This window comes from Trachymyrmex cornetzi, unplaced genomic scaffold (genome assembly GCF_001594075.2).
Source record: "Trachymyrmex cornetzi isolate Tcor2-1 unplaced genomic scaffold, Tcor1.1 scaffold223, whole genome shotgun sequence".
Lineage (NCBI taxonomy): Eukaryota > Metazoa > Arthropoda > Insecta > Hymenoptera > Formicidae > Trachymyrmex > Trachymyrmex cornetzi.
The window spans coordinates 1,481,186-1,496,376 of NW_017296881.1; the positions used below are offsets into that span (position 1 = coordinate 1,481,186).

General features: G+C 46.5%; 1 protein-coding gene across 7 annotated transcripts in view; it reads right to left on the minus strand.

Annotated features, from left to right (window-relative positions):
- Positions 1–4,160: 4,160 nt before the first annotated feature.
- The window catches only part of dac (dachshund family transcription factor), a 207,586-nt gene continuing 196,555 nt past the window's right edge, over positions 4,161–15,191 (minus strand). For 5 of the 7 annotated variants that reach the window (XM_018506307.1, XM_018506306.1, XM_018506302.1 and 2 more), the window contains 3 exons: positions 14,663–14,920; positions 7,668–7,754; positions 4,161–5,976 (listed from right to left, as the gene is read on the minus strand). In XM_018506307.1, the coding sequence (XP_018361809.1) occupies positions 5,924–5,976; positions 7,668–7,754; positions 14,663–14,920 (398 nt within the window). In that variant the 3' untranslated portion in view covers positions 4,161–5,923. The remainder of the gene's footprint in view (positions 5,977–7,667; positions 7,755–14,662; positions 14,921–15,191) is intronic. The other 2 variants (XM_018506305.1, XM_018506304.1) reach the window with 2 other exon arrangements.

A 15,191-nucleotide genomic window follows, 5' to 3' on the forward strand; every position in this document is an offset into this window, starting at 1 on the left:
TCATACAGTTTTTAAAATAAAATTAAACAATATATTCACAAAAAAAAGATTTGTTAAAACAATGATTTAGTAAATCTATAGCTGTAATATGGGACAGCTAGTTTTCAATATTAAAATAGCAAAGTAGCAAACACTGAATAAAATTAACACTGAAAAAACATAAAATCAATCCAATATATTGATCAAAATTTTTAACACAACTTGTTACCTAAAATGGCACGTACTTTTGCTGCTATAATGAAGAAAATTTGTTACATTAGCAGTTTTTGTTGTAGCAAAGAATTAACTGAATTAGTATACTGATATTATTTCTTCGTTGAATCATCAAATCTTCTTAGTTATAAATGTTGAATTCGTGCAGCAAGCTATAATTTTGCTGAAACACTCAATCTATTTTTTTCCGTGATTAATCTAAATACTCTTGGTTGATTTTTAAAATAAAATTTCAGCGACTTCAATATTCGCGATGTCGATTATATGAAAAGATGTACTTGTTTTATGGCGACGCTTTGGAAAGGACGCTCTCGCCTCCCGCAAATTTGTGCTTCGTTTTTTTCCCTGAGGTCCCTATTGGTTCGTGAGGTACGAACGTCTCTTCGGGGCGGACACGCCAGAGGTTCGGTAAGAGCGTTTAGCATAATTCGAGGACGTTGCGAGAGGGTCCCAGTCGCCTGATCGCTTGTTCGCTCGCTGCCGACAAAAATGCCTTGTTTTGCTCCGCTTAACTCTCCTTGTTAGCCACGGTGACATCTTGACGAAACTCCAGGATGAAAAATAAGAATACAGCCGCGAAGAATCTCATGGGAGTCCCGTATTTTTCGCGCTTTAATTAAAATTAACATCGTCTTCTTCATGAAAAATATGATTCCCCTGATTCCGCAGACTGTTGAGAGACTTGGCAAAGAATTTGATGAAAAGTCTTTTTCGCCTCGTGGTGATTTTTTACGATCTTCCAAACTTTTATTAGAAAAAAGATCACTTAATAAATAATCGAGCAACAATAATTTAATTATAATTATTTTTTTCTGTATGTGTGATTATAATCTATTTCTTTACGGACAAAGTGTTATTTCGTCTCTTAGAAATTACGGAAAACTGTCAAAGCTGCTTAAGAAATTCATTACTATTATAAATGCAATGGAAGATCTCTAAAATATCTATTAATTTATATTTTTAATTAAATGAATATCTATTCTTTTTTTTTGCCATTCGATGCCAAAGAGAAAAAAAATCGACTGTAATACGAGTCGTAACGAGGCCGTTGTTCATTGCAACTCTAATTAGAAGACTTAGCTATTTGGACGAATTAAGTCTAATCGTTCGCGACAAGGAGATAGGCAAGCGCGTTTCTCGCGGGGAGGGATTAGAGATAAAGACGCTAAAATGTGAAAGAGCGCGCGGGCGAAGAGTGAAAGAGGGGTTCACGACCCTTCGGGGTCGAAAAAAGTTCAAGAGCACGAAATTAGTCGTACTCGCGGCGAAGGAGAGCGTTAGACGACGCGCCCCGGGGTCTCGATTCCCGCTCTCGCGCGCAGTCCCGTTTTATTCGATAATTATGCAAATGCCGGAATGATTGTCGGGCAATATGTCCTCGGAATAAAAGTACCGGGCCGGAGCAATTCGGTTATCTTTATGATTTCGGGTCGGCCGTCGTCGTAGGGCGAAGGAGAGAGAAACGCGGCGGAATCAGGAACCCAAGGGGCGAAAGGGGGAGAGAAAGGCTCGTCAATCCTCGGCGACAAGAGTCAAGCCCTTCATTTGCATCGAAACATGGCCCTCTGGCTTCGCCTCCTTATGCGCGAATGCGACGACGCATTACGATCAACGTCGTTATTTTAGCAGCAGTGAAATATGTACTTGAATTAATACCTTCCTGTATGGTTGCGTATCTTCGATCGAACTATTATATTACACAGGAAAAAAAAATATAAAAATTTATAAAATGTATATAAAGATAAAAATCGTATGACGCTCGTATATGCTTGTTACATTTTAGATTGCATCCTTTCAAGGATTTCTGATAACGAGAAAAAAATATTCTTGATGTATTTAATTTTATAACTTTATGAAGTATAAAAATAAAACGATATAAGATTAGATAATAATTCCTATTTCTTCTACCTCGAAAATAAGCTTAAATTAATTAAATAAGACTTATATTACCTTGAGACATGAGTAACATATGTGAATTTAAATTCATATATTCTTACGTTTATTAAATCTTCTTTCCATTATAATGCACGATGCTGGTGCCAGTATTTAGCACGAAACCAATTGTCCAAGATATTTTATTTTAGAATTTAAGAGAGAGAATTTTCTATTTAAAAGCAAAAGATATATATATATTAATGGACTGTTTTCACGAATGGAAATTAGTGTGAAACTTGATGCATAAGCGAATCGTATCTAGGATTTATTTCACATTCGGACTAATTGATCGATCAGAGTGTTAATTACTGTCTCTAATTGCGTATTCCCTACAATTAGCCTCGAGTTTTAGCTCCGGCTTGACTCTGCTGGCGCTGTACCAACCGCACAGCATCGACAATGAAATGAAAACGTCTAATTAACGCGCGGGAATGAGCAATTAAGACATGGACGTAGCGATCTCGCTGAATGACTGATTCAATTAAGAAGCCTTCTGTGTCTGGTGCTTCGGCGGAGCGTGCTCGTGTGGTATATTATCGTTATATTTACTATTAAAATATATTCCTCGCGCCGAAAGGGTGGAGCCTGTCTCGACCAATGGGATCTCGTCGCGTGCCTCAGGTCGTTACGGAACCTGCAAATTGATAAGAATACATCGCCGTACCCTTCAGCCCTTCATTAGCCCTCTCCCGCTTCTCCGTCCAAGCGAAGATGTCGGACGCGGAATACATTTTTATTCGCACCCAGGGCGATCGCCTTATCGCGCCGTTCTTGTCGTCATCTTTAAGGGCCGTGCAATTTGTCTATTCCCTAGAAAAGATCCGATATGCGTACAAAGTGGAAAACACGTGTACTTTTTACGCGCTTCGACGAGCTGAAAAACGGAATAAGAGTCTGATTCATTAACCACGGGATATTCTTTTCTCAGGTGTAAAGAGTTCAGGGGAGAGCAAAACCTTGTAAGTTCTTGGGATACATTTACATGAAATGAATGTAACGTATGAAAAGAAAGTGCAGATAATTGAAAGATAGAAGAGCCTCCCAAGAAGTCAGGGAAAGGATCACGTGGTGATATCGAATGAAAGAAAAATCCGGCTTACAATAACAACTATTTATTTATAGGTAATAATGCTGAATTACAATGAATACACTTCTTGCCTCGATACTAGATTGTATAAGTCCGGTCGCGAAATCGGCGTCACTAGTCACCGTCGCCGTGACTCGCATGTGTGGCGACGACAAAGTCCCCCTGTCCCCCTTTCTTCCACATTCCCAACTCCGCTCCGCAAACGTCTCGCACTTTTCTTCTTCTAACGCACCCCGTGTCACCTTTATGTCACCCTCACCAATTCGGTATCATTTTTCTCGATCGAAAACCGTACGTGCTGCATGTTCGGCGATCATCTCGACGTTCATTTTATTGCACCGAAAATTAAACGATATGAAATATATTCGCTATTCTTTCTCTCATCTACAGTGATAGTTTGTGCGTAATCGTATCGATAATCATCAATGTGGCTTATCTCGCGTGAGAAATCGGTTCAATCGGTCGCTCCGTCAATCTCTGCTCTCGAGATTTAATTTGTACTAATTGGCATCGGCCAAAGTCCTTACAATCGACGTTGACGACGAGAGGTTGACCTGCGGTTCTCGATCGTGAAAAACGTTACCTGAACGCCCTGTCAACCCTCTCAACCTCCCCTCTTTCCTTTCCTTCCGTCAATCGGTAGCGGCGATGGCAAATACGGATCAGCTATCGGTGGTTAAATTTTCGTTTCTCTACGTTTAGCATCGTCTTAACGGGCTTTAGCTGGTACGATACTAGACACTATGATTATGTGAACTTTACAACACAAGAACCTTACGGCAAAAGACTTTGTACATGGATCTTAAATACGGGGACCATCCCCGGGGAAATATCCTTGGCGCCTTCCTCGCTCTGTATCGCGCGCATCTTACGGGTTCGTCGAAATGTCCTTTTCCTGCCATTTCATTTGTTTTTCTCGTTCTACTTGTTTTTCGCACTCGTCAAGAGATATTTCGCCGGATTCATGGGCGGTCAACGCAAACGCGGGACACACGCAATATGGATTAGACTTACTTGTTTCGGTAGTAACTAAGTTATTTATATAAATAAGGTGTTACGATTTAAGACGCTAGGAGAGAATCCTCCGTTTTGTTTCCGTTTTTACCATACATACACAATCTCACACACACACACACGCGTACGCATATACTCGTAAGATTCTTTCTATAAGACACTTCTACTCTCGTTTTCTCTCTTTCTCTCGCGATCTTTCTTTCTCTCTCTCTTTCTCTATATATCTATTGTTCATTCTTTCTTCATTCAGTCGATCATTTTTTTCGTCACGTCATTCTTATTCTCTCACTTTCTCTCTTTCCCTCCCTCTCTCACTTTTCTATGATACAGCGTTCGAGTCGCGGCTCTAATCTCGTTCCGCGTTGAAACCAGAAGAGACTCACTCGTCAATTTCCGCGCTGTTATGCGCATTTTACAAAAAAGCCGGCGCGTTTCTCGGCGCTGCGACGTGTGCCTAGCAAGAGAGACGGCGTTTTCGAAAAAAAAAAAAAATCGTCGCGACGTCGAGATGCATCGATCGGCGCCGCCGAAGACGCCGATTCCGAGATATCGAATCGGGCCGGTCGCGACGAGAGGGCCCGCGACTCGACATTCGTTTCGCAGTGGCGATCGGATCGGGCCTCGCGCCGCCGCGGCGACGTATATAATAATATTAATAATGATAATAATACTCGAAATCGGCGCGTCTCACGACGACTGCGTGGCGCGTCCGATCGCCTGGATCCCTTAAAAACGATTATCTAATTAATTCGCTCGATAATTAGGAGATAGGTACCTCTAGGAACGCATGCACTCACGCACGCACTCTCCAGCAGTCTTTAGAAATATGCCTCTCTTATCTCCCTCTCTCGTCTCTGCCTCTATTTCTCTCTCCTCGTTCCCGATTTCTGCCCCGCCTACTGTCCGCGATCGTCTCGGTACCGCGAGAGTCACGCAATGTTCGGTTCATCATCCATCACGGGTATAATTGATGGCGCGTACATTTAGAGAATATCCTCCCTTCGGAATTCCGTCGTCTCGTCGAACGAACGACGCGACTCCACGATCACCGCGAACGCGAAATTGGGAGATCGGCGAATATCGCGTCGTTGATATGTGTGTGGATCGGTCCTCGTTTTGCGGAACGCTGACTGGACCGATCTCGATTCGAGGGCCTCCTTTATCTTTCTACCTCCCCCCCCTCTCCTCCTCCTCCCCATCCCTCCGAGTTTTCCCTTCGAGCGTCGGAAAACGTGATCGCGGCTCTGTACAAACGCATGAATATAGCCGCACGTTTTTATTCGTTCGTCGAAATTGAGTCTACTGTCGCTTAGCGCTCGCTCGTACGATTCTATCCGGAACTTACGAGTCTCTCGACGATAAAATACTCTCGTGGAGCCTTCCGGTTGCTCTCGGTATTCGCACTGTTCGCCGAGCTGTACAATAAGTCTGCGCGGTCACTCGCGCGAGATCATCACTCGGAGTTTCGCTCTTCCTCGTCGAATCCCGTGCATTTCTTCTCGCGGTCGACCATCACGATTCCGTTTCTTCACGTTTGCCTCTCGTTGTGTGAGTCCGCTCTCGTGGTTTCGAATTGCGCTTTCCGCTTTGTCCGATCGATCACTCGCTTCGGCTGCTCGCTGCACGATCTGCCCGATCTGCCTGCTGCCCCCGTCTGCCGTCGTCCGGCCTCTTCTAGGTCGCACTCGTAAACAGAACGGAGTTCTTGTAGTAACCCGTCCGCGACTCTGAAACAGAAGCGAATCGCAGGTGCACTTTGGAGTCCGTATTCCTTTCATTTGTGCGCGGGTTGTATCGGGTAGTGAATTTTACTTATCGGATATACGAGTATAAAACGTGTCGCGTTTGCGCATGTAATAACAGCGAGGAGAATGGGGGAGCTGACGTATTGAGTGCTAAATTTAGATCTTACAGCACCGATGTAGCATGAGTGTTAGGCGTGTCGCGACTCTTAATGGGAATACGAGAGAGGAGCGGATGTCTCGCGGATGAAGATGCATATGGGAGATGAATGGTCGTGGGCGTAATTCCACTACGGGATGGAGCTCGTCGGAGGATTCGGTGGTAGGTTAGATGCCTTACGGTGGTGCGGCGCGATACGGTGAAGGTGGACCAGCTGGGTCATTCGATGATCGTTCGTTGGGAAGAAGGCGCCGCTCACTAATTATCGTTGGCTCTCGAGACGCAGATGAACGCAGGAGGGACGCGCGAGGTGGATGAAGAGATGGAGGAACCGAGAGTCGAGAAAAAGGGCGAAAGGGGATGGGAGAGGGGAAGGGGGGAGGAGGGGGGAGGGAGGTTGGGTGTCAGACCCTATCGTGTACGCATACGTTCGTAAATACGAGTCCGGCCGAGTCATCGGCCTTAGCGCGGCCTTTGTGATCGAGCCGCCACTCTACTTTTTATCGAACTGTCGCTTATGATTGAAAATCACTATACGTTAATAGTCCGCGTGATTCGGTTTACTCGTCTCTCCGCGCCCACATTCGGATCGCTTCAATCTGCTCGACCTCTGCAATAGCCCTCTCAGGATACGTCATTTTGTTTGATTCAACATGCGTGTTTTAGTAATATTTTATTCTTTTCTTAATGGTTGGTTCCGATCATTCGGTGAGAAAAAAAAAGAAAGCTTGGACAAATTTTAGCAACAGTTATATTATTATATAATATTATTATCATGTATTATCATATATTATCATATATTAACATATATTATATAAAATATATATATATATATATATATACACTTTACTTAATTTCATTCTTCTTGCGGTACAGATCTACCGCAGTAAGTTTACCGTACATAACCGTGGATAAAAAGCTCTGGCCCAAGATGTGGGAGTTGATTTTGCAAGGACGTTGCCAATTAAGAGCAGACTTGTTAATTCCTTTCGAGAGCCCCCGAGAGGGTGGGCGTGCGGGTGAAAAACGATTATTTACGTGCAACGTCACGCCGGCCGGAGCCTTGGAGCATCGAAATCGCGCTACGGATATAGTTTTTGCGCGAGTTGGAAACTTCCTTCGGACAAGTTTCCACGGAGGAGAGCGAGGCCAAGTTTCGAATATGCCGGGGCTATGCCGCTGACGCCTTTGCAAGAACCGTCTCGCCCACCCTCCCTCGAGACGCGACCGCCCCTGAAGAGTTTCTAATTAAAGATCCGAACTTTATTCCGTATAGCAAGAAATCGCTCTACGCGTACTGCACGAAAACTGCGCTCTCCGAATGCGAGAACGTGAGAGAGAAACTTTCCGAGATCGTGAATATGTATCGTATTCGTGAAAAGATGTCGATTAATGCGATGGCAAAAATAAAATAAATGTACATCAATAAAATGAAATGATTAAAAAAAAAAAAATAAAAAAAAATTCTATGGAGTAAACACGCGCGAAAATAATCCCGTATTTTTATACAACGCACCTTGAAGAGGAGACTTGACTTGGTCCCTCTCGGCCGCTTGGTGCTGCCGCGATTTTCTCTCCAGCTCGAGTTCCTGCACCAGCGATTCTGCGACAAAAAAAAGCATACGAAATTGACAGACAACTGAACAACAAAACGACAGGGCGTGTGTATGTTGTGTGTGGCAAAGCATTTATAATATAGCCTACATAATACAATACTGTTCCGCTATGTAATCAACGCGTATAATGTAGTCTCACTAGCGTTCTCGGCTTAAGATTAATATCGGCGTTCGGATAACGCGCTCCGTTGCCTCGACAGCGTTGAAGGAATCGCCTCGAGGAGAGAAGTCCGTCGGCTCGCAACGCGCACGGACGGCGCGGCGGGAACGACGCGCGGATTCGACGAGGCGTGAACCACGCGCGCGAAGGATGAAACGAAGCGGTAATTAGTGCAAAACCGGCAGCTACCGTCAGCCGCGCGCAAAAGGGGGATGGAAAAGGGACGAGCGGGATAACGGACGAAGGCAGGCGTGAAAGGGCCGCGGGTTTGCTCACTGAATTTCGCAAGGATTAGGGTGAAAACTGGAAAATGTCCCTTTAATGATATCGCGCCGAATTAACCGGGCACACGCGTCTCGCTCCTGTCCTTCCGACCGATTTATGCAATGGACGCTATTTACAAAATTATGCCATTTTCTTCGAGCTAGAGTAGGTTATTGTATCAAAATAAATTGAAAATTTTATAAGAGTTTTTATGATTAATGAATTAAATTCTATTGGCAAATCAACATTTCGAAGGTAATATTTAACTGATTCTAACGATTAGAAAAAGAAGGAATTTCTTTGATTGTCGATTACAAATAAAAATCACATAAACGTACTGAAAAAAATGTTTGTACGATACGTGACTTGCAAAAACTTTCTTGCTTTTTAATTAAAAAATTTTGTTATTTTAATTGAAATTTAAATAGAATGACCAAATTTTGATTAAAACAACAAACATTTTTAATTAAAAGATAAAAAAGATTTTGTAAGTTATATATCATATAAAATATATGTATAGGTGTATTTCTCTCAGTGCAGAGGATTAAACGGAAGGATGGTGAAGAACATTATACAGAGCGCGCGAGCGTGCGACGAAAGGACGCAGATCTGATCGGTAAGCGTGAAATGGCGCCTCCTTGAGCAAAGAGCAATGGTAAAATCCAATTGCGAGGCCATTAAGTCCCGGTTAACCGGCGTGCGCGCGGACGTGCGAGAGGAGTCGGCATCGACGATGCTCTCTGTCTCGTATTCCTCCCTTTCCCCCGTTCTATCCCGCTCCATCTTTATCGTCGGGACTAGAGACGACGGGGCCGAGATTCCATTATGCTTTGAGCAACAATAGCTGAGGGCTGTTTCGTGGCACGTGGGTGTGAATTCGTGCGTTCGTCAGGGCCGTTATATTCCACGACTTTGGGGCACACGGAGAGCAATGTTTGCGTTTCGCTGAGCCAAATTACCTCTCGCGCCCTTATCCGCGCGCGGGGTGTCGCGTCCCTTTGATATCCAAATGACAATTTAACTGCTCCAGATATAACACTCGCTCGGCGAGTCTCACGGAGAAGGGTGGAGAAGAGCAGTAGGGGTAGGAAAGGGAAGACACCTCGAGGCGAAGGGCCGATTTAAGGAAACTTTCTTGCTTCATTCGGAACGGTTGAGAATACACCTTTTGTTACATCGAGCCGAGATAAAGACCACGAAAAAGTGATTTGATTGATTGTGCACGTACTTCTTTTTTTGGGGTGGGGGGGGGAGGGGATATTCTCTCGTCACTCGTTTTTTTCCATTCTAATAACTTGGCGAACATTCGCCACCGTTATATTGTCCGTCGATCCGCCCGACGTAAGAAAGTGACGTGCACAGCGACGACGACTTGGAAATCCAGATTCGCGATTTCTCGCGGGTATCGTTGCGTGCGTAGCGTATCGAATGAAGAAAGAAGAGAGCTCGTCGCTCGATCCCGTGGAATTCTGCGGACAGCGTATCTCGAGAGTCCAAGAAGAATGAACCGCTAATAGTTTCGCTACCGTCTTACACACCCTGACAAATCGTCCGGACAATGAAAACAATTTCAGGCCGTGGCCGCCGCCGTACGGGGGCCTCGCCGGGGCCCTAAACGGTTGGTATTGTGTGCCATCGCATCGCGCGCCATATCACCCTGGGGCTTTTTGGAGGGGGAGGGGGAGGGGGAGGGGTGGCGGTGCGGCGTGAGGCGAGGGCCCCCTAAAAAAGACGTCCGCTGAAAAAGAAGAGGGCTCGCCCCTCTATGACTCCGCATTTATCCGCACGTAATTAACTCCGACACAATGCGGTCCGCGAGGAGAGGCCACCTTGCCTCATGGGTAGAAGAAGAAAACGAACCGAATCGAAACCCGAGGACGGGGCGAGAATGCACGGTCGCAAGTCGGGGGTCTCTCGCAAGAACTGGAAAAACTCCCGCGCATTGTTCGCCCCAAGATCGAGAATACACCTTCGCTCTCTCGTACGCGAACTTCATTATTATATTCCCCTGAAAACCCGATTCTGCGACGAGATGAATTCCACGAAGACGACCAATAACTCGCAATTGATAAGCACTCTCGCCAGACACTTGTGCTTTTTATTCCATATAGGAGTTTTTTGCGATTACACACAGCCGAGGAACTTCCTCCGCGAAACCTGCCGAGAACGACGGCCTTGAGATTTAACCGGATTTGCCGCGGCGGCGCCGGATATCGGATATAATCGTCAACGTGATGAGTGCACTCGACATGTTTCGTTCTTGCGCGAACGGCGAAAAAAGCAATTTAAGTATCACATCGAAACGATGGTAATTGGCTGAATGCTCTTGTTCACTCGAGAATCTCGAAGAACCCGAGGGTTAGTGACGTTCGCCAGTAAAAAGGGATATAGGGTACGAGACGAGGATAAAGGGGGGAGGGAGGCGGGGAAGAGTCTAGAGGGTTGATTTCGTGTAGCATCGCGTTTTTAATGTTCCGATCTTTATGTAAAGCAGACGAGGTTTGAAAGGCGGAGAACAGCAGCAGCAGCAGCAGCGAACGGAAAGCAGAGGGCCGGAAAGCGAGATATATAGGAAGGAGGGGTGAACGGAAGATGCGAATAGGGGTGGGGATAGGCGCTTGAGCGCCAAGCCGACCATGAAATTGTATGAATCAAGGAGCCGCATGGAGCAGCGCGGAGACACAAAAAGCAGAGGAACTGGGAGGAGAGAGGATGCAGGAGGAGAGAAATGAGGATGAATCTCCGGTGCCCGGGCCTCTCTTCCTCACTTTCGAATCACACGAATCTTATAATTTCAAATTTCCGTTAAGTGTGATCACCTACCATCCTCCTCTACCTCAGTCTGTTTACTTTCTTTTCCCTCCTCTTTCGCCCGCACTCTCCTCTCCATACCGCGAAATCGAAATGCTACACCAAGACGTTCTGCATCAATTTCATGTCCGTTCGGGAAAATACAAACACATCGTTAATTCAATCACGACTTGTCGATGAAGTCTGTCTCAGCAATGTCATCAATAATATTTAAAAATAAATCAACGATATCCAGGACGATCGATGAGTCTCGCTCGGTAATTGTTCTTTCTCCCAGCCACATAAAAATCTCTCTCTTCCGTATGCTATTCGCGTCAAAGCTCTCGAGTAACGAATTTAATCCCCTCACAATCCGGCGCCTTTCCAATCGGACGCCTGCGGCGTCGCAAAATAAGTCGAGGACAGACTTTTCTCTCTTTTTCGTATGTATTCATAGTAAACTTGGAAATCTTCGAAAATAACATCGGTCGATTTACCTCCTTTTGTCAAACTAAAAAAAATTTTAATTACGCTATTCTAAAAAAATGTGTCTAGTCCACTCTGAAAGATCGTTATTTTTTAGATTCGTTATTCTTCAAATATAAGAAAGCAGAAGAAAACACCCCGAGTAAGAGCAGTGGTCGCCGTGCGGGGAGGGTCTTGGAACAACCCCAATATTCCTGACAACACCTACCTCACCGTCAGCTTGCAACCACGCGAGCTACCATCGCGTTCAGATCGAAACTCTACCTTTCTGCTGCCCTCGCTTTCTCTCCTTCCCTCCCGTCTTCCCTGTCCGATTTCTCCTGTCCCGGCTTGCTCGCCGGAAAACCACGTCGTCGTGCCTTGTGGATATATTCAAGGCGGGGGATGTTTCCAAGCCCTCCACCGCGCCGCCCTACCTCCAGCTCCGCCGCCCACGTCAGCGCGTCGGCTTCCTTCAGCCTTTATATCGCCCGTACACACGCGTCACGCTTTATCACTCTTCCGCGGGGTTATTGTCTTTCCGCGTAATGGTCTACGCACGTGTACGTACGCAGGTGCGACGCTCGCATTTTCTCAGCCGCGTGGGCGGCTGGAAAGCTGGAAATAATTCGACGCGCGCGCGCATTCAACGGAGCCCGTTCGTCCCCCGTCGTCGTCGTCATTTTTCCTCCCGAGGCGATACGCTTGATTTGCGGGACTGAAGCTTAAAACTTTTTACTTCTCGACAACGTTTGACTTTCATTTTTCTCTCTTTTTCAGTTTGTAGACCGCACGGTATTCAAGGTTAATTCATTCGTGGAAGCGCCCAAGCGCGGCGTGTAAAGACTAAAAGGGTTTAGCGTTTAACGACGTTAAAGCCGTAGCTGTATGCTGATGCTGATCTCACAAGACATCGATGTGAAAAATGATACTGGCGTGCCTCGATCGCGATTATTCCCATTTCGAATAATTCCCGAGGACTTCGTCCATCAAATATTAATGCCCGCGCGGCGATTTAGAGTGATTGCGGTCGCAGGGTGGAAGATGGAGGTACAGTGCACCACACCGTGGAGCAATCTCGCAAAGTCTCGGTGTGGGTGTGTTCGTACGTGCTACGTCTCTTCGTGCGATGGAAGAAACACGGTTGGGCAGGATAGGAAGGGGGAAGAAACAGGGGAGTTAGGCAAGGAGGAATAAGGGGGGAGGAAATAAACGATAGAGACGGCGAGGCTGAAGATGGTGGTTTGAGAAGGAGGATGGAAAGAGCGAGAGCAAGAGAAAGAGAGAGAGAGAGGGAAGGACGGAGAAAGCAAGAGTGTTGCGAAATCAGGAGGGAGGTAGAGGGAGGGGGTTATGGTTGCTGCGAAATTATTGCATATAGTCTGAATATTAAAGCGTGGCGGAGTGCTTCGTCGTACTCTGTGGATGGTGGACGACGTGGAGGAATCGCGCGTCGTGCATACTTGTACACGTACACCGCGTCGTATATGTACGTACGTGTATGCACGCGCGAGAGAGAAAGGAAGAGAGCAACGCGACGTAAGAGAGGGCGGGAGGCTGGAGGAGGTTTAAGGGAAGCGCGGAGGGAACGTGAGAGTGGAAGAAGGAAGGGAGGACAGGTAACGCCACCGAGAGCCGCGTTGGCCGCCGGGGAAATTACGGCTCCTTCCTTACTTGCGAGAGATGTGCATAAACTCTGCATTACAGCCAGTGGCGCTCATGTAAGTGCGCTATATGTGCGGGAGGACACGGTCGCGAAACTGTGATTGTATTATTGGAAGAGTAAGGGATGTGACGCGACATTGAAAGCACTAGATACTCTTCCACAAAAGGGTTCAACTCAGCCAGAGTTAGTAGGGATTTAGGATCAGCTGATGAAGGCGACGACAAAGGATAGATCTTGAAGGAAAGAAGAATCGACCTACATTTCATGGCAAACATTTGCTATAATAGAATTAATACGCGAAATATTTTTCAACGAGATCTTCAGATTGCAACGAGATTTATCAGTTACGATCGAAACTTATAAAAAATACTTTTTTTTATTGACAATGTGACAAGAATGAGAGCCATCGCTCGTATAGAATGCATGACTCGAAGACGCGGCGGCGGCCTCCGAGGTCCCCTCAGTGGCGTAAGTACCCACCTTAGACGACATTACGTCGAACCACCTCTTTCCCCGTGTTCCTTCTCGATGGTCACCCCTCCCATCCCCTCTTTCCATCTTGACGCTACCGCTCGACTCGTCTCGTTGTCTCTCCTCTCCCGCGTCACCCCCGTCTAAATCTCTGTTGTTTATTGCAAATGGATTCCGCATCATGATGCCCGAGTGGCTGCGGGACCCTATTCAAATACCTCGTGTTTCCTCGTCAGGACCTGCTCGGTTCCTTCCCCCTCTCCTTGCCTCACTCACTCACTCTCTCTCTCTCTCTCTCCCTCCCTCCCTCCCTCCTCCTACCCTCTTCGTGCACGGGGTTGTTATTGCCGGCGGCGTGATTGCTCTCGCTCGAGATCTTTCGAATAATTTACTTTGCACGATACCACCACGACATACTACCACCGTCCGCTCCACCGTCTCTCTAGCCCTCGGGGTCAATCTCCTCTCTTTTCTTCTTTCTCTCTCTCTCTTTTTTTTTGTCAGGGTAATCGAGGATCGAAAGCACTCGGCCGGAAGATCAGAAAAATTGAGTGGATCCTAATACGGGAATGCGATTATCCGAATTAGCGGATCCCGCCGCTGGCTCTGGGCCTGTATCCTCGAATCGTCCTTCCCCCTTCCCGTACTCCCTTGACCTCAAGTTTCTAACACGCGACTGCTACTTTCTCGAATTACCGTAAACTTTATAATGTAGATGGCAGACTAGTTTCCTTGGGCCGCTTTATTCTTTCCCGTCAGGCAACTCTTTGACGTTTTCGAATTCTTTTCAGAATATCTCGCCGAGGTAATTGTAATACAACATAGTGAAACTCGAAGGGAACACAACGTATTGGGACACGGCCGGGATGTTTCGAGATATATCGGGAAGGAGGAAGAAGCGGAGGCGGGAACGACATGGCTATCGCGATCCTCCGTTAACGATAAGTGGCTTAAGTATTCCCTGTTTATTTTTCCGCGCGCGGTTCCGTGGGAATACCGTGGGAACTGTGAATCGACGATGAAATCGAACGCAAGAGGGTACGACGAGGGTGAAGTAGCGTGCCGTTGGAAGAACTGACCTTGGTAGTTTTGCCAGAAGGCCGACGCCTGGCTACCGATGAGATCCAGCCCGTATCCCCATGCGGGCTTCTCCGGTGTCGACGGTTGCTGGGAAGGACGCGGTACTTGCGCCTCCCGGTACTGCTGGGCCGCTGCCTGTTGCTGCTGAAGGGGTTGCTGCGGCGGTTGTTGTTGCGACGACTGCTGCTGCGACTGAGAATGTACCGGACTAGCCTCCGGCGGCTCCGAACTCGTGCGCGCCTCCGCCGTTACGTTTTCTGCGTCATAGAAAGATAGCAATCGCCCGATTATCGCGATGTTAAAAGAAAAAAAAAACAATTCGTCTCCGTGTTCTCTAAATCTTTCCTCGACGCATTAACGTGCGAGCGGAATAGATGGAAAAATTTGAGCGTCAGCAGGAAAGCGAAATTTCCAAGTAACCCATAAGACCGTGACCATCTCACGACTCACTCCGACACCCAAGTGGTAGAGTGACGTGCCGTTTGATTTGAAATTAGTATCGCGACTCTCTGGATTTGACAGGATTAA